Source organism: Myotis davidii, unplaced genomic scaffold (genome assembly GCF_000327345.1).
Source record: "Myotis davidii unplaced genomic scaffold, ASM32734v1 scaffold534, whole genome shotgun sequence".
NCBI classification, from domain to species: domain Eukaryota; kingdom Metazoa; phylum Chordata; class Mammalia; order Chiroptera; family Vespertilionidae; genus Myotis; species Myotis davidii.
The window spans coordinates 2,600,807-2,620,553 of NW_006286678.1; the positions used below are offsets into that span (position 1 = coordinate 2,600,807).

The 19,747-nt window shown below is 44.3% G+C and overlaps 1 protein-coding gene across 1 annotated transcript in view; it reads left to right on the forward strand.

Annotated features, from left to right (window-relative positions):
• Nucleotides 1-19,747, forward strand: part of GABBR2 (gamma-aminobutyric acid type B receptor subunit 2) — a 341,708-nt gene that overhangs the window by 129,542 nt on the left and 192,419 nt on the right. Inside the window, exon 4 of the mRNA XM_006758607.2 lies at nucleotides 11,077-11,247. Coding sequence (XP_006758670.1) covers nucleotides 11,077-11,247 — 171 coding nt within the window. The remainder of the gene's footprint in view (nucleotides 1-11,076; nucleotides 11,248-19,747) is intronic.

A 19,747-nucleotide genomic window follows, 5' to 3' on the forward strand; every position in this document is an offset into this window, starting at 1 on the left:
AGTTAAAATCTTTCATAATTGCAAGAAACCCCATCTAACCGCATCACTTCTAAATCTAGAAGTTGGGTGCCTTTGCTCTTTCCGACCTCACAGTCACCCTGAGACAGGGGTGTGACACCCTGGTTTACAGAGAAGGAGACAGATCCCAAAAGTTGAAGTAATTCTCAAAGTTGCCTAGTGAGTAGTGGGGCTGGCATTTGAACCCAACCTGTCCAAACTGAACCCCCAAACTCTTATGGGCCAAACTGCTCTCTCAGCACTGACTTGGTTTTGCTGTTTCACTATTTGACTCCTGTTTTTTTTCCTTTAAAAAAGAAAAATAAAGAATTTGAGAAGTAATATTTGTTTTCCAACCTTCTTTAAATGAAATAATGATAGAAATTCTGAAGAGGGGAGTGATGAAGTAAACAAAAATCACAGAATGACACATAACAAAAAAATTGTATCTTAGAGCCCAAAAAATTAAATTATTTTACAATTTACTATTTACAAATAAATAAAAACCATTTCTTCAACTAAGTGATGGGCAGTTGGATATTGGCTTTGTTATTACTCCTTCAACTGAACATCCATATTTTTATATACTTATTTATGTAGTTTATATTTTATAATAGAAATTTGAAAAGAAAAATGTGAAGAATTTTCTCTTAAAAAAATCAAATATACCTATGAGTTTGGTTTCATATAACTGAATTGGACTACTTTGGGGAATCAAAAGCATAATAAGCCATAAATGTGGAGTGATTGCTTTTCTTTTAAGCAAATTTTATTTTTTATTCTTCCTCCTTTTAAATGGCCCAGTTGCTTCCTCAGCTTTTATCCAACTGCCTCCCTAAGAAGCAGCATTGCATGTTTGAGAGAGAACTGTGTGCCAAGAACGAAAGTCCCAGGTTCAAGTCCTAGCCTTGCCACTTGCTAACATGTGAGTTTGAGGAAGTCACTTACCCTCTCTGAGCTTGTTTCCTCATCCATTAAATGAGGATAATAAGGTCTACTCTACCTATAACGTGGGATTTTGTGAAGGTCAAAGTTAGACTAAAGAAGTGAATGTGTTTTGGAAATTGTTTTTCACAGAGAAGCATGGGATTCTATGGAATGAGCGAAGGCTTGTGAAGTCAGAGTCTCTGCTCTGCCAGTTGCTTGCTGTGTGCCCAAATGCAGGTGACTTAACCTCTTTGAGCCTCAGTCTCCACATCTGAAAAATGCAGATCACAGTATCTGTCTCATAGGCTTGTTTTGCACATTACATGAGAAAGTGAATGCCAAGCCCTTCGTGCGATGCTTCCCCACGCTCATTCTGCAGTAACTTCAGGGAGTCAAATATCTGAGCTCACATCCCAACCAAATCCCTTGCTAGTTGTACCTGCCTGAGCTTGTTTCTTCGCCGGGACACAGAGATAGCAATGCTTTCTATGTCTCCCCAACAAGTGGCTATAAGTTCCCAATAAGAATACAGACATGGGAGTGGATGGTAAAAGCCGAACTTCTGTGTGCCTCTGAGTGAGTAAACACTAAAACTCAGCAACTGGAAGGAGAGATGAGTGTTCCCCAAGTGGTTCCAGCCCAACTCTCTCTCTAACTAAAGAGGTTTCAAGCCTTAGAGCAAATCTACACACGATGCTCGAGCAGGCCCTTTGTGGGAGTGGGGCCTCAAGAACTCACCCGAATGCCGGGCATTCATTTCCCCTCACTGACTTGGGAGGTGCTTTGCAGCCGCTCCACGTCACATTAATCTCACAGGCATCTACGTTGAGGGACTTTGTGTCCAAACAGTGTTTCTCCAGGGCTTGGGCGCAGCGGTGACCTGGCACAGACCTGAAGTGGACCCGAGTTCCCAACGCACACAGCCTGGTGCCTTTGTACACATCCTGGCATTGGCCACAAACAGGGTTTTGTCAGAAGCTTCCTGAGAAAGTTGCGTTTCATTCATCTTGGCTGAAAGGAACCCTAGATGACAAATACCTCCCTTATTTAATTACAGAAACAGTCAGCAAACCCATGGAAAAAGATTAAACTGAGCAGAGGAAAGAGCAAGCCTCAATCATTTCTCCCCTCTCCCATCTGGCTGGAGTTTCTCACCTAGGATTTAGCAAATAGGGCTGCTCTTGGCTATACTTGCCACTGAAAAATGGTTTCTTCCTGCAGAAAACTCAAACTCCGAGGCCCCAAACCAGCTAAAGAATGAATTGCATTTAGGCAACGATTCATCAGTGGCTGGGAAGTTAATCAAGATTCTGAAGTTGGGAGGTATATTTACATTTTTTTATCCAGGTTTATATCTGCAAAGAGGAGTGAGACACAGTGGCAATTATCTGAATAAAATCAGATGAAATTAAACACACGCCCACACAAAACTAACTCCTTAATCATTTTCCTCAATTGTTGGAGAGAGAAGCGTAGAATGTTGTGGTTGCAAGGAACCTTTGAAATCTTTGGTCCAATCCATCATTTTCAGAAATGAGAAAAATAGACACCTACAGAGGGAAAATGATTTGCCCTCTTCTCACAGCCAGAGATGCAGCTAAGCCTGGTTTCCCAGTTCCCTAAAGTGGCCTTGCAGTTGCCTCAGCTCTCCACTTCCCTCTGCCCATGGGCACTTCATGTTCAACATGCAGACCCTACATTATCACAAAGTGTTTTCTGGCAGGCCAGAGCTTCCCACCCAGAGAGAGATGCTGATGGCTCTCTTCCCATCCCACTTACTGGTTAAGCGTGTCCCCCAGAATCTCCAGGACCAACTGTTCCCACCATGGAAACTTGCCATGTTGGAGAGAATCTGGAAGCCTCAGAATAAGCCATCTCTTCCCTATGTCACCAGGTCTCAGAAGGAGGAGCAAGACCTGGATCATTTTCCTATATCATCTGGGACTGACAGCCCAGAGCTGGTTGAAGAAAGAGAACTAGGTATGAAGTCAAAAGACCAGTTCCATATTTCCCATCCTGACCTTGCATAGCTATGTCACCTTTCTGGGCCGCAGTTTCTTCAGCTGTAGAATGGATGGTAATGCCTACCTCAGAGAACCGAAGGGCCCTAAGATTCCCTGACATCCCAGAAGTTTGGAAGCTTCACTAATTATAAAGTGGATGGAGCTGGATTGAGAAAATCCTACCAAACTTTGCCTCCTGGAATTCTGAACCTTGCCTCATAAAAGAGCAATCATCCTAGAAATAATGAGCAGACTTTTTCTTCTTCCCCCCACAATCTGAGATAGAGAACCCAGGGCGTTTATCAATCAGGAAAATGGACAGCCATGCCTCTACTCACAGTTGCTGATCTTGGAGGCAACCAGGATGCTTTTTCTCTTCATTCTCATCTGTCTTTCTAAATTTACACAGAGCTACAAATTCCTAAGGGGAGAATTGGATAGGAAGAGAACAGGAGGGGCACTAGGAGTGCATTGTATCCTGGGAAGCAGAAACTTCCTAAGTAAAGTTTTATGAGCAAGAAAAAAACCGTGCAGCAATGTATGAGGTGATGTGCTGTGTTGATCCAGAGTACCAGGGAGTCGGGCTCTGAGGGGGGAAGGTCACCTTAGTAACGTAGAACAGCATAAGAGAGCCTGCTGGACACCAAAATCTGTGCTCAAATACTTCGTCTCCAGTCTTCTGAGAAACATACTCACTTGCAGTATAAGTAAACAGAAAACAGGGCCAAGGACAATCTGCATAGTGTGTCTTTTGATAAGTCACGTCTAAAAAGACCGGCTTGCTTTTGAGGATGAATCCATTGAAAACACCTCACATTCAGGCTTTGAAAAAGTGTTGCAAAAATGATCAATGGCAAACAATAGCCAGAAGAAGCATAAGGAAGAGCCTACCTCTGAAAACGATCTATTGTAGGATAAAGAAGAAAAGTTTAGAAAGATGTTTGGTAACCCCAATCATATGCAGAAAAAACATGGTCTCCATGAAATAGCCTGAGATAAGGGGATGGGGTGAAAAGGGATATGATCATAAAAAATTACTGGGAAACTGAAAATGTCAATAACACAATAAAAATATGTTAGAGACAGTAAAGCTTAAAACTGAGGCTCTTCAGCAAACCTACAGAACAAAGAACCTGAGTGGCTAACATGTTTATCTATTGCAGTCAAATGGTTGCAAAGTCAAGTGCTAATGAAGTGTCACCTTATTCTTGAAAGATTAGAAAGTCAGATAAGCCCAGCCAGCATGGCTCAGTGGTTGAGTGCTGACCTATGAACCAGGAAGTCATGATTCAATTCCTGGTCAGGGCACATGCCCAGGTTGCAGGCTTGATCTCCAGTGTGGGACATGTAGGAGATAACCGATCAATGATTCTCTCTTATCATTGGTGTTTCTATCTCTCTCTCCCTCTCCCTTCCTCTCTGAAATCAATACAAATATTTTTAAATGTTAGATAATACCAAATATTGGATAGAATGTGATGAGATGAAAACCTTGTGCCCTGCTACTGCGACTGAATGGTATAGTTATTTCACCAGAAATTAGTGAAACTCAATATGCTCATACCCTGTAACAAAAGAAAATAAAACAAGATGCTCTTCCAGAATGCAGAGGACAAGGACCAAGAAATGAAGTCATGGAAGAAAATATGACAGATATGGATTTGGAGAATGAAAAGACAACACACAGATAATCAGGTGTTTTGGAGGACAGAAAAGAATATATATGAATATAATACAAATATATATAGTAAGTATGGTATTATATATTACATATAATACTATATATAGTATATATTTTATATTATATATAATAAATAGTATATATTTATATGTTTGTGTATATTTTATGAATTAAAAGACTTGGGTGTATAGATTGAACAGGGAGTGTCCTAGGTAAAATCAAGACTGCCACAGCCAGCCCTAGTTGGTTTTGCTCAGTGGATAGAGCAAAGAGTTCCACAGCCAGATCTATCTTGGCAAAATATTTTAATTCTAAGAATAAAGAAAAATAATTTTTTTCAGCATCCAGGCAGAGAAAACTAGATACCTACAAATGAACAATAATCAAACTAGCCCCGATTTCTCCTTTGCATCCCTTTATAGTTTTAAGGGGAGAAAGTGATAGCCCAAGAATCGTATACCCAGCTAAATTCTCCCATGTGTCAAAGCAATAGAGGCTCATTCTGGGCAAGTTTCAATCCCACACTATTCTTCAGAATATTAAGTGGTACTCCAAGGTTTAAACAACAAGCAAGGTTAATATATCCGGAATGGAGAAGAGTAGACATATAGTCTGAGTATCAAAACAGACAAAGGAAACAGAAAGGAAGCCTTGAAAAGAGTAAGACTGCTAACAAGATGATAAATGCAAAACCAAGTATTCATTACATTAATAAGCATATATATTTAAAATTCATTCATGTTCTCTTTTCAAGAAATACTCTTAAAACAATCTTGATAGAATACCAATAGACGGAGGATCAATGCTATGGCAGGCAAATGCAAAAATACAGTAATGGTTTCAATATTAATACCGAGCAAGATATAATATAAAACAAAACAATAAAATGACGAAGGGGTTTATTTTACCTTGAAAAATATTTTAATCCTCAGTTTACTCAATGATTATCTATTAAGCACCTGCTATTTGTACTAAGCAAGTGTATACATTGCTGAAAAATAACAGTGTAATTGTAATGAACATGCATGCTCAAAACAACATAAAATCAAAAGATGTAAAGCAAAAACTGTTGAAATACAGGGGCAAAAGTAGGTTTACAGTCGTGAGTATGTGGAACAGAGTTTATTCTTGTATTATTATTTGTTACTCATCGTATTATTTTTCCATACAAACAACTGTAAGCCTGCTTTTGCCCCACCCAGAACATGAAGAAATTGTGAGAGACAATGGAGAAAAATTTAACAAATCTTTCCGTCTTTGATAGGTCAAGTAAATAAAAATATAAAACATGTGATAATATAATTGGTTAGTTTGGTTTTATCGCTTATACATAAGTAACCTGATAATTTTTATAGTTTACAACTAGAGACTCCATCTGTTTTTCCAGCCACCATAGAACTTCTACAAAAATTGATTGTATAATAGGCCACAAAAGAAATCTCAATAAAGTCCAAAAGCAAACACTGTACATGCCAAATTCTCAAAACAATGCAATAAAACTAGAAATAGCAATGCTATAAAATAAATTTAAAAGTACTCTCAAATAAATCCTTGGTTTAGGGATTAACTCAAAGCTGCAAACACAGTGTGTTTAGAAATAAACTCAATTGTGTGAAATAAGGCAGGAGAGTCCAGAAAGGTTGGATCTGTCAAGCTAGGGCCCTTATGCAACAGGCCTTGTGTTTCAAGATGCTGAGTGACTGTGCTGGGGAAGGAAGGCCGGGCAAGCACATGCAAGGCCGGGGGCAGCCTTCAGGAGGAGAAAGCACTAGTGTTAGAGTCCTTTAGACCTGGATTTGAGTGCTGCTTCTCTTTCATTGGCCACTATGGGTATCTTGATATCTCCCCATTTCTGGGTCTCAGCCTACTTATTCAAAAGTAAGGGCATTGACCTGTCAGAATGGCCATCATCAATAAATAAAAAATGACAAGTTATAGTGAGGATGTGGTGAAAAGGGAACCCTTGTGCACTGTTGGTGGAAATGCAGATTGGTGCAGCCACTAGCAAAAATGTTTGGAGTTTCCTTAAAAAATTAAAAATGGATCTGCCTTGGGCCTTGACCTGGTGGGTCGGTTGGTTAGAGCATTGTCCCATACACCAGAACGGTTGTGGGTTCAGTCCTCAGTCAGGTGTGTATGGGAAGCCACCGCTCCATGTTTCTCTCTCACATTGATGTTTCTCTCCCTACCCCCCATTCCCTTCCTTCTTCTCTCTCTAAAGAAATCAGTTTTAAATAACCATATACCCTTGGGTGGGGATTTAAAAAATTAAAAATATATAAAAAATAAAAATGGATTTGCCTTATGACCCAGCGATTCCACTTCTGGGTATATAGCTGAAAAAACCCAGAACACTAACTCGAAAGAATATATGTCTCCCTATGTTCATAGCAGCATTATTTACAATAGCCAAGATATGGAAGCAGCCCAAGTGCCCTTCAGTAGATGAGTGGATAAAAAATCTGTGGTATAAACAATGAAATATTACTTGGCCATCAAAGAGAATGAAGCCTGGCCGGAGTGGCTCAGGGGTTGAATGTCGAACTATGAACCAGGAGTCATGGTTCGATTCCTGGTCAGGGCACATGCTCGAGTTATGGGCTCGATCCCCATGTGGGGCATGCAGGAGACAGCTGATCAATGATTCTCTCTCATCATTGGTATTTCTATCTCTCCCTCTCCCTTCTCTGAAATCAATACAATTTTATTTTAAGAAGAATGAAATCTTACCATTTGGGATAGCATGGATGTACCTATGCTCAATGAAATAAGTCAGTCAGAGAAAGATAAATACCATATAATTTCACTTATGTGTGGAATCTAAAGAACAAAATAAATGAACAAACAGAATTGAAACAGACTTATTGACACAGAGAGCGAACTGGTGAATGCCAGAAAGGAGCAGGGTACATTGGGTAAAAGAAGTGAAGGGATTAAGAAGTACCAATTAGTAGTTACAAAATAGTCACAGGGAAGTTAAGTGAAGATTAGGGAATATAGTCAATAATATCATGATAACTATGTGTAATGCCAATTGGGGTACTGGAAATATCGAGGGGAACACTTTGTAAAGTATATGATTGTCTAATCAGCTGTATACCTGAAACCAATACAAAATAAAACCGAAAGAAAAAAAGCTAAGGGTGTTGCTCTATATCAGGAGTTCTCATCCCTCCTTGGGCATCACAATTACCTGAGAAGTTTTAAAATTATACTGATGCCAGCCTTTGTGCCCAGAGATTCTAATTCAGTTGGTTTGCAGTAGAACGAAGTCATTACTATTTTTAAAAATCTTCCAGTGTGATTCGAGTGTGCAGCCAGGGTAGAGCATCCCAGAGCTAGATGATTTTGCAGGTTTCTACAATCCAACAGTGCTAGGAGGCACCTGCAGTCTTCGCCCAGGGAAGGAAGTTTTAGGAGGTGAAAGCCGGAGGAACAGTGATGCTAAGCCATCTAATCCAAGTGTGCATTGTCTCAAATGGTGCAGAAAATGTCAGTGCCAGTTCATATTCTGCACCCAACATGATTTAGACCCGGGGCATATATTGTACTCCAAGCCCATTGTAAACACAATGGACCATTTATTCACTGAACAGTAACCACTGTAATTACCTACAGGGCAAACATATGAGGTTGTTCAAGCAACAATTAATTGTGGACCTGGAACTAATGGGACAATAATGGCAAAGTATCAACCGGAGTGTGATTCAGAAATCGCATCAGAAAACCAACATTTTCCAAAATGTATTAGGAAAGCATTTTGGGGGGATGTGATGGCACATACACCATCGCAGGCCCTGAAATAGTTGCTCCCTGATTTTTCTAATAGCTCCTTCTTGTGCTGGTAACTGTAGGAGCCTCGAATTGTTTTAATATTGAGAAAAATCATGAACATTGGGTTTTAGGGGACTGCAGAGCTTCTTTTTATTGAGCTCACTATGGGACCTAAATATCACCTGCATGCTGGAGTGCTGATCTCGTTTGGGTTTTAAGATCCTCTTTGTGAATCTGATGGAAGTGGTGGATCCTCTTTTCAGAAAAATTTGTGTCTGTCTGCACATACACACCCACCCCAGCTTTTTCATACAGTTTTGGGGGAGCTCATAGACATCTGGAAGCCTCGCTCTGTTCTCTCTAGGTCATGGTCCAGCCTCTGTTTGCATACCTCCAGACACAGGGATCTCACTACTTTAAACAGCAGGCCTTTCATTGCTGAACAACTCTGAATGCTAGTGTTCCTCAATCTGAGCAGCTGGGATTTTCCTCTCTGTAGGCTCTTCCCATTGGTCCTTGTTGTAATTTTTAAACAGCCGCCCTATCCTTGACCTTTACCAGTCTTGGGATGGTGTCCCTATCTCTGAGGATCTTAAAAATTGGTTCTTCTAGGGGCTCTTTAGTTCCAGGTGACAGCAGATGAGCTGTTTGGTGTGTGTTCAGCTTCACACACCAACAGTGTAGGCTGCTGAGGGGACACAGGAGATCCAGGGATCCTGGGTAGTGGCTGTCTGCCCTCTGAGACAGATCAGGAAAAGGGACAAATCTCCACTGCCCCCACTCTGCCAGAGTCTTGGGGGGCGGGGGCGGGGAGAAGGAGTGCTTCCTCAGGTTACAAGAGCATCTTCAGCTGGTGCCTGAGGGTGCCAGGATGTTATTCCTGGGGTGCTGAAATTGGACTCTGAGAAGTATTAGATCTGGAGCTGCTCCTGGGAAGTTTTGGAAGAAAGCTGGTGGTAGCAAAGAGTGAGCTTGCTTCAACCATGCCCTTTTTGGATCAAAGTTTTAAATGAAACAAATGAAGGAAAGAAAGGAAGGGACTGAGGGAGGGAGGGAGGAAGGGGAACAGAAGGAAGAAGGAAGGGAAAGATGACAGATTAGAAGAAACCATGAAGCAGTTTTTATAATCTTAGAGTGGGAAATACAACACCAAACCTGAAGACATAAAATTTAAAAGTAGATAAATTCAACCACATTTAAAAAAAAAAATTCCATATGGTAGAAGACACTATAAGAAACATCAAAAGAAAAGGTATACAACTGGGAGAGAAATTAGTAACTTATATCACAAAGGGCTAATTTCCTTAATAGAAAAGATTACTTCTACCAATTGATCCGTAAAATGAGCCCAGTTGGAAAACAGGCAAAGGATGCAAATTGCCCTCAAACATAGAAAGAGATACTCACCCTCACTAATAATAAGGTAAATGCAAATTAGAACTATAAGATACCATTCTCCCACCAGCACACAGCAAAGATCAAAAAGGTTGGTAGGCACCTTCTGTGGATGAGGCCGAGGGAAGGGAGAGCAGAGATCAGAGGAAGTGTTATGGAAGAGTGACATTTAAGCTAGGCCTTGTACGACATCATTAAAATCCAATTTAGCAACTTACTGGCACTTAGAAAGAAGAAATAATAAAAGGGAAGAGGAGCAGATTTGACTACTTAGTATAAATTAAAATACACACGCAAAATGGGAAAGCAAACAAACTGGGATATAGCAACTCTAACAGTCTGAGTTGAACGTTATACATATAAAAGTCTTCATGAAACTCAATAAGAAAAGTATTAGAATACCACTCAGAAAATAAAAGACATGAAAAAGCAAACTCCTGAAATAGAACATACTACTGGTTAATGACCACATGGAAAAAGATTAATTATGCATAACCAATGATTGCAATATGATTCCAGTTTTTTCAGGGATAAGTCATTATAAAATTAAAATAATGTTTTAGTTCCTCTGTTGAAAAGAATGTGGTAAAATTGGCTCTCTAATCATACCTGGCTAGTGGGTATGTAAATTGATACAATCCTTTTTGGAAGGAAGGATCGAGTCTTTAAAATCGCATATCCTTTATCTGGGAAATTTTACATCACAGACTTTATCCTATAGAAATAGACTGAAATTTTTTTAAAAAAATGCTGTGCACAAGGATGCTTGCAGAATAATATGACAATGACAAGTTGGAAAAAATCTAAATGCCCCCCAAGTAGAGATGATTCAAAAAATGATGTTTATTTACATATACTAGAATATTATACAGCTGTAAAAATGTTTACAAAGAGTTTTTAATAGGATGGCTGAGTACTTGTGTGATAATGCTAAGTGTGTGGAGTGAGGGGGGTGGAGAGAAACAGTTCAATTACATATGTGGAATGACCTCAGGATTTTTTTTAGAATTAATGTGCATGGAAAAAGGACCAGAAGTCAATAGACTACAATATTAATGGTGGTTCTTTGGTGAGGGGTAAAATATTGGCTCATTTTTCTTCCTTCTTTCTCCTTATTTTGCATTTTTTAAATATTCTCTTTCATCGTAATGCATTACTTTTATAATAAAAAGGTTTAAAAATATCTTGCCCTGTGTGTTAGGGCCAAAATCAGAACTAAAGGTCTCTTCTGCTCCAAAAGATCCTGGGCTCAGAGCAGTGAGGCCCACCAGTAAGTGTTCTCTCTTTTGTGTTTTTCAGCTTTCCTTTGCCGCGACCACACCTGTCCTGGCTGATAAGAAAAAATACCCTTACTTCTTCCGGACTGTCCCGTCAGACAATGCGGTGAATCCAGCCATCCTGAAGCTGCTAAAGCACTTCCAGTGGAAGCGAGTGGGCACACTAACCCAAGACGTGCAGAGATTCTCCGAGGTATGCTTTGCTGAGGGCTCAAGCTCTCACCTCCCTGTTGGCCACTGTCATCTCCAGGCACGGGCATTATGGCTGAATCAGGGATGGGCAGTATCACAGGGCTTTTAAGCAGACATTTATTAGCAGGACCAAAGTTATTTTACCTTTGACAAAACAGAACTGGTAGCTGAGGAATTTGTGCATGGGACAGGTGAAAACCTCTGTCCTAGGTCGCTCAGGAGTGAACCCTTCCCTTTCATTGTGCCTTTGACTAAATCCTGTAGCGTATTCCCTCACTGCCCCTATAGGTTTGTTGTCCTTGTTGCTGATGCTGTAGTGACCATCTAAAAATCATGACAGGGTAGAGGGGTTAATGGGAGATGCACGTGGGGTGGGGCAGGGGTGGGGGGAATGGAGGACACCTGTAGTACTTGAAACACAAAAACAAACCAAAAAAAAAAAAAGCCAAAATATAAAGTAAAAAAATAAAAAGGTTGCTAATTGCCCTAAATCCCACATTCTCTCCCACTCTCAGTTCAGTGTTTATCTGCCCAGTTTTTTTTTTCATTATATTTATTTAAACTCAATGATGTCATACTGTAGATTTTGCTTTTTTCACTTTACAACAGATCTTAGAAGTCTTGATTGATCTCATTCTTATTAATGGTCCATGGTGTTCTGTCAGATGGATAGATGATAATTTATTGAACCAGGCCCCTATGGATGTGTATAGCTTTTTAACATCACAGCCAACACCTTCCCACCTGGCAGATTTCTAGAAGTGGAATTACTGAGTCATTTAAAATAGTGAGATAAATTGACTTCCAGAAAGGCTGTTCCAATTTCTAGTCCCACCAATGTGTTTGAAAATTCCCATTTCCCCACATCCTTACTAAGAGTGGATATTATCACATGTTTTAAAAGGTTTCCCACTCAAAAGAGGGCAAAATTGTCTCTTGTCTTTCTTCCCATTCTCCTTATAGTTCCTACTTTCCTGTCTCCTTGATACTTGGAGCCTCCCAACAAAGCAAGACATTCCAGGTGTGTTTAGATGCCCAAGAGGAAAACACTGAGCCCCGTGGGGAAGAAAGGCCTGAGATAGATGCCCAGGCCAACCTCAGTGGGAGGAGCTGGAAAGGGCCCACTCATCTGCCAGGAGGGTGGGGGCAGAAAGGGCTGGGAATTACTAGAACTGATTTCCACTCCAGCCTTGCACTTACCTTTCTGCAGCTCTGCCCATCTCTCTCAGGGGAGGGACAGGCCACTCGATGCATTGACCTTGGAGAAGTCACCTCTCTTCTCTCAGCTGTGATTTCCTCCCCTATCCCTTCAGGATTCTTACCAAAATCTGATGAGTCATGGATTTGAAAGAACTCTGGCAACTGTAAAGTTCATGCACAGAGAGGGATGTTTGGGGAGGTGCTTGAAAAGCCTAAGTGTTTGGCCCCACCATCTGTGGTTATCCAAACCAGGCATGCTTTTCCCAGGCAAGACTGGCCCTCCTCTTCCCACCTCTCTGCTTCTCAATCCCTAGGGTGAGGCACAAAGAAAACTTGACCTCTCGCAGGAGTGACTCATTGTCAAACACTGAAGAGGCTTTTGCTGAAAGACTGCCCTTTAGTTAGGCAGCCACAGATGTTCTGAAATGAGTATGAGACTGGTTGAGGGGGAGGGGGAGGAAGGCCAGTCTGTGGCCCCATTAACATGGGACTCTGCAGCAATTTGGAGGGACCTGCTTTTTCCCAATAGAGTCTTTGGCTGTCAGAGCCTGAGGGGCCCTTAGAGACACTTTCCTAACCCCCTCATTGTATAAAAGGGGAAACTGAGGCCCAGTGAGGGGATGGGAAAATGTTCAGGGTTTCAGAGCGTCTCTGAAGCCAGGAAAGATTGTTCACAAAGAAGTCAGGACTGAATCCTGGTCCAGACTCCCATTCCAGACTCCCATTGCTCCTTCTTTCTATCCATAACTTCCTGAAGTCACAAGCGAGCTGCATGTGACCCGGAAGAGTAGAAAAACCTGAAAGCCTTGACCTACAGAGATTGCATTTTCTGCCCTGGCTTGGTCGAGTGCTTTCTGGATTCCCGAACACTCTCACAGCCAGCCACCCTGTAGGGAGGAGTTATGGTTCCCAGCTGACAGAGGAGGGAATTGAGGCTTGCAGAGGGGGTTGCCTCTTGCCCCAGGGCACATGCTGGTGAAGAGCCCAGCTAAGGCTGGAAGCCCGGACCTCCCCTCCGGAAGTACTGGTCAGTGTTTTCTCCATTATGCTGTGCCCACCCACTGGGGTCAGGTATTGACAGTTTGGTAGCACATCTCCCTCCCTGCACAGCTGTGTGGGGGCCCTCAGCTGAGTTTCAGGGCATCAGAGGGAAACCTCCTTTCTGAGGACAGGATGTTGCTTGGTGGTATTGCTGGCAAGAACCCCTTTCGATGTAAATCTCTCCGCCCAGCTGACTCCTCTCTGTGCCCAAGGGCTTTGGCATCCCTCTCCTGATGTCTGGGCTGCATCGCTGGAGTGCAGGCCCTGGAAACTCGCCAGGGCCTAACAGCTTTTTGTGAGTGCAAAGGAAACTGGATTCCTTTTATGAAACTGGTCGATCTGCAGCATCGAGCACTTCTGTTCCGGACTGGTGCACTGGCAGGAATGTCAAATGAAAGCAATCCTGAAGCTGGAGGGAGCTGGGGAGAAAACCTCAGTAACAAGGAGCTCATTACGTTGGGACTGAAAAGGGGGAAGAGTTGAGGGCCATCCCACCTTGGGACCAGCTGCTCCCTCGAACCCAGGACAACTGAGATTTAAGGCCAGTGAGTGGTGACCCAGAGGCTCCTCAGGCTTTGGGTCAGATGTGCCCGTCTCTAGGCCCAGCTTTGCCAACCAATGGCTGTGAGACACCAAGGCAGTTCACTTCACCTGAATGAGATCCCAGTTTCCCTTCTGTAAAATAGAGAGATTTAGTCCCATCTCACAGGCACTAGGAAATGAGAAAACATAAGTGAAAGACTTATGCATACTTGGTGCTAATAAATGGACATTCTCTTTGCCACTATTCATGAGACAAACTCTAGAAATGCATATCCATTCACTTAAAAAATAATGATGTGGCCTGTGATGTGCCAAGCCCTGAGCTGTCGAGGTCCAGAGAGGAAAGAACATGGCCGGGGTCAGTAGGTATCAGGCCTTCTTCATCGGCTTCTCAACTCTGGCTGCTCATTGGAATCACCGGAGGAATTTACCTTTAACACAAACAAAAACTTAAAATTTTATAACTTGGGTTTTTCCCTTCCCTCTCCCCTTCCCCACACTTTTAACAGCTTTATTGGGATAATTTATATCTCATACAACTCATTCCATTGTTAGTATACAGTTCAATTATTTTCAGAAAGTTTATAATAGTTGTGCAGCCATCGTCACAGCCCAGTCTTAGGACACTCCTATCACTAGAAGTTCTCTCATGCCTGTTTGTTGTCAGTCCTGCCCCCAGCCCAGGTTTGTTTGCTTGCTCTATAGTCTTGCCTTTTCTGAAATTTTCATATAATTATATAACATGTATTTTTTTGTGCTTGGCTTCTTCTTAATGTTTTTGAAGACTATCCATGTACATGTATCAGAAGTTTGTTTCTTTTCTTTTTTTTTTTTAAAGATATTTTATTGATTTTTTTTACAGAGAGGAAAGGAGAGAGATAGAGAGTTAGAAACATTGATGAGAGAGAAACATCGATCAGCTGCCTCCTGCACATCTCCTACTGGGGATGTGCCTGCAACCCAGGCACATGCCCTCGACCGGAATTGAACCTGGGACCCTTCAGTCCGCAGGCCGACGCTCTATCCACTGAGCCAAACCGGTTTTGGCAGAAGTTTGTTTCTTTATACAGCTAAGTTGTATTCCCCTATATGGATAGGGTACATTGTTTAATCACCAGGGGAGCTTTACAAATCCTGGTGCCCAGGCCAGCCCTCAGAACAGTTACATGAAATGACCCCAGCATTAGAACGCTTTTAGGCTTTCTGGGTGATTTCAGTGTGCCCCCATGCTGCGTCCTTCACCCCCGGCTCAGGAATGCAGGGTAGAAATGATGCCCTCTGGTGATGGGAGCCCTTGCACTCAGAGCAACCCAGTCTGCTCCGCAGTGTGACTGTCTTCAGCAGTCCGGTGGTTGTGGAGGAGGATGGAGATGGTGGAGAGCAGCCTTGCCCCAGCCCTGGGACGCTGCCAGGTAGCAGACAGAGTGGGTGTGTATGGTGAAGATTGAGGGTGCTGCTGAGAGAGTGGTCCATGGGCCCCAAGATGGAGAGGGGTAGGCAGGCAGGTGAACTGTGGGCTTGGAAGAAGCGGAGCCCTGGAAGTCTCTTACAAACTTGATGATGTGGGGGGAAGGGAGCTGGAAGGAGGAGAGGCTTTGGTCAGAGCTGGAAGAGGACGGAGGGATTGAGGACCCAGGCCCTGGCTGTGCGTGAATAGCTAAAGCAGAGTGATGGTAGAGATCACCAGGGGCAAAGAAGTCAGAGGCCAGAATGCAGAGTGACACCCATGTGGGCACTTCAGGCACAGGATGGAGGCAGGGCTTGGGTGGCAATAAAGGCAGTGAGCACCAGTGTCTGGAAGGACCAGCGGAGAATAACATGGGTATTTAGGCCTCTCCCCCCAGGTCCAGGTCCTATCATTTATTCTTCTGGCTTCCAGGTTTTGATGCAATTAACCAACTATGTATCCTGGGACAAATCACTCAGTCTCTCTGGGACTCGGTTCCCCCTTCTATAAGTTAAGGGAGATGGGCCAGTTGACTCTAAACATCATTACTAGCTTAAAGAATTTGTGATGAGGACTTAGAGAGATCTGGTTATTGACCTTGATCTTGCCATTCCCAAGGGAGGAGCCATGAGAATTATTTACCTCTTTATGCTTCCATTTCTTCATCTTGAAAAGGTGGATAATGTCAGTGCTAGCTAACTCTTAGGGTTGTCATGAGGATTAAATGTGCTCAGAAACCTAATGTGCTAGGAAAAGTGCCTGGCTCATAATGAACACCATGCAAGGGGTAGCTGTTATGTTTTTTATCATCTAGAATCTGGTTTCTTAGCACATAGCTGACCCCCATTCAGGAGCCCAGCTGTGTGGCTCGGTTTTGTAGCTGCCACTAGCATCACTTCCCTCCCTCCCTACCTTCCAAGCCGGCTTGGCGACTCCCTGCCAGTCACTGGTCCTCAGTGATCTGGAGCTTTCTGGGGCTGACCTTTCTGTGCCAGAGGCCTCCCCCAAGTGTCGGGACCCACCAAGGCCCTTGATCTGTCCAAGACCAAAAGGGCATCATCTGCAAGAGCTTCCCCTTTAAAGCACCTGCCCTTTCAGCCTTCCACAGCCCTGCCTGGCCCTTTGAAGTCCTCCCTGCTGGCCAGTCACCATCTGACCCACCAAAGGGGCCTCTGGTCCCTTCCTCTAAAGTTACCGCTTATTATTATGTCTGGAGGACACTTCTGCAGTGGAGGGCAGGGGACCTTGTGCTAGCATCTGATCTAGGAGCCAACCTTATTAGAGTCACCAGCTTTCCCTGCTGCTCTGAGCAGGATTGAGCTCCTCAGCGTGGCTGGAGAGACCCTTCACAGTCCCCTGAGGCCTCCTCCTTTGTCTCACCTTCAGCCCCTTTCTCTTTTGGTCCAGCCACACCTCTATGCTGGCTTCTCTCTCTGTGGGAACATCCTCTGCCACACGTGACTCAACATGCCTCCTCGGGCTGGATCAGGGGTGCTGCCTCCATGCTCCTCCCTGTGCCAGTTCCTGGCACAGTGCAGTGTAGTAGACCAGCTGCTTCCTCATCCATCACCCACCACCACAGGACTGGAGGCCCCTGTGGACAAGAGCCACGCTGACCTCTCGGTCCCTCACCCTGCGTGCTACCTGGCATATGTACGTTCAAGAAGGTGTCTCTGTCCATTAGGCCCTCTGCTGTGTTAAGTCGGCCTGCACCTGCGATGGTGCGGTGGGGGTGGGAGGGGTGCGGAGGAGCTGGCCAAGGCAGCAAGTCACACTCCCATGGAACCCAGCACAGGCCATGCTGCTGCTTCTTAACTGGGTCTTTCTGGGATACGACATTGTTTTCTAGTGGGGATTTTTCTAGAGATCTCAGTGGAAAATTTACTGGAACCAGCAGTGACCAGGGACCTACCACGTGGCCACTCTGGGTGGCGCTGGGAATGCACACACTGTAGTTTGTATCTGAGTGATTTTCCTTGGCTTCATCATCCAGGGAGGTTCATTTGAGTTCTCAGCATCTCAGAATCTTCTCTTTGCAGGTGATCTCCTTCTCTAGAGCAGTGGTTCTCAAAGCATGGTCCCTGGGCCGACAGCATCAGTGTCATTGTCACCTGGGAACTCATTAGAGAAGCAAATTTGAGAAACTTTTTATTTTGAGCAAATCGGAGTGGGGAGACCCCATGGGGGTGAGAAGAGTTCCTGTGAATCGGACCCTCTGATGCATTTGAGAGCCCCTGTGTTGGGGGAATGGGCAGCTTTCAGCTGAGGCCACTATGTTCCTAAGTCTGCTTTATCTAAGAGAGGGGCCAGGCTCGCTGGGAGGACTGTGCCACCTCTGGTCCATGTCCATGGCTTCCCTCCAGGCAGGAGGATCACCTGTGCAGCCCACATGTCCAAAGATCCTCTAAACATTAGGAGGCAGGAGGGGACTCCTGGCTGATCAGATCTTAATCCTGAAGGTACTAGTGTCCCATTCGTGCCCCAGATTTGTTTCTAAAGAACTTTCTAATGCTCTTAGGTGACTTAGCTGTCTGTCCGCAGGCAGGAAACATCCTCTCCTTCTTGGCTCTTCGTCCAGCTCTGGGAGAGACCGGCTGGGGACCAGCCAGCAGGGACTGCTTCCTATATATCCATCCTGCCCACATCACGGCTCTGTTTGTAGCAGCCTCTTTGGCATTTGGAAAGTGAGGTTGTTTAAGCTAGAAGCACATAGTTGGTGTGCTTATGCAGTGATACTGCCCCTAAGGGGGTGTAAGTAACACTACAGTTTGGGGATCACTGGGATGGATGAAGTACACGGGGTTGCTGGTTCATTTAACAGATGGGGATGGGTGACATGTGGAGGGTAGTACTGGCAATAGGTTCTTCCCTAAAGCCCTGGTCCCATGCAGATATTCAAGGTAGAGACTCCAGGTCAAGATCAAGAATGGGCTCTACAGGCCTTCCGCCTTCTGAGGCCCGGGCTCCATGGGGCTGACTCTGGGGTTCACGCAACACTTCTTCCTTCATGTGAGTGCCCTCAGGGAGAGTGTAGCAGGTGCCTTGCCAGATCCACCCCTCCAGAGTGGGAAGACCCCATGGGGTGAGAACAGTTTCCAGTGCTCCTGCTACCCTGGGGGCATATCTGGGAGTGCATCCAGGGATTTTTGTCCAGTGGTGGCTGTGGTGGTGAATCCTTTGAACAGAAAGCAGATCTCCAAGTTGAGTGCCTTGTTTTGGCCCAAAGCTTCTGCTCCTGGGAGAGATGGCCCACTATCTCTCCTCCTCCCTCCACTTCAAATAGGTCAGAGATGGCTGCCCCATCCAAAGTGAGGGAGGAAGACCCTAGGGCAGTGATGGTGAGCGAACCTATGACACGCGAGTCAGAGATGACACGCAAACTCATTTTTTTGGTTGATTTTTCTTTGTTAAATGGCATTTAAATATATAAAATAAATATCAAAAATAAAAATCTGTGTTTTACTATGGTTGCAAATATCAAAAAGTTTCTATATGTGACATGGCACCAGAGTTAAGTTAGGGTTTTTCAAAATGCTGACACGCCGAGCTCAAAAAGTTCACCATCACTGCCCTAGGGCTTAGTGGGTGCTTCCTCCTTAACCCTCCATGCCAGGTCCTCAGAGCTCAGCACTCTCCCACCACACACATACCAATTCTTAAAAGAAAGGAGCTGTCCTGGACCCTGCTCAGAGCGGACAGGTGCTTGGCTGTGGGTCTGTGGTGCCAGCACCAGGGCTCATGCCTGGCTGGGTGAATGCCACTCTCAGCTCTCCAGGGCTGTGATAGTAAATAAATATATGCTTCACCCAGGCCAGTGGATCCCAGAACATCAAGTGAGTGAGGGCCCAGAAGGAGATCCTGGAAGTCTCGGGGGGCGGGGGGTAGGGGTCCTGAATATCCATAGTGACCTCAAAGCCCTCACCGGGGACATTCCCCAGGCCTCCTGCATGGCCCTGGGCCCGGTTCCCAGAGCATGACTTCAGCCCTGGGAAGCAGCTCTTGCACCAGGTAGGGAAATATAATTATGACATCATCAACTGCCATTTATGGGATGCCTGCTCATGCAGGTGATGACATCCAATCACCCAGCATGGTATTGTCTCTGTTTTGTAGCGCGGACTCACTTAAGAAGGATCAAGTCACTTTGCCAAGGTCTCACAGCCAAGAGGTGGCAGGTGGGGGTGTTTACCCAGGTTTGTGCCTGCCCTTGTGGAGAGGAGGCCGAAGGTCTGGGCCAGTATTCCGACCCCCAACCCCCCCCCTCCCCGTT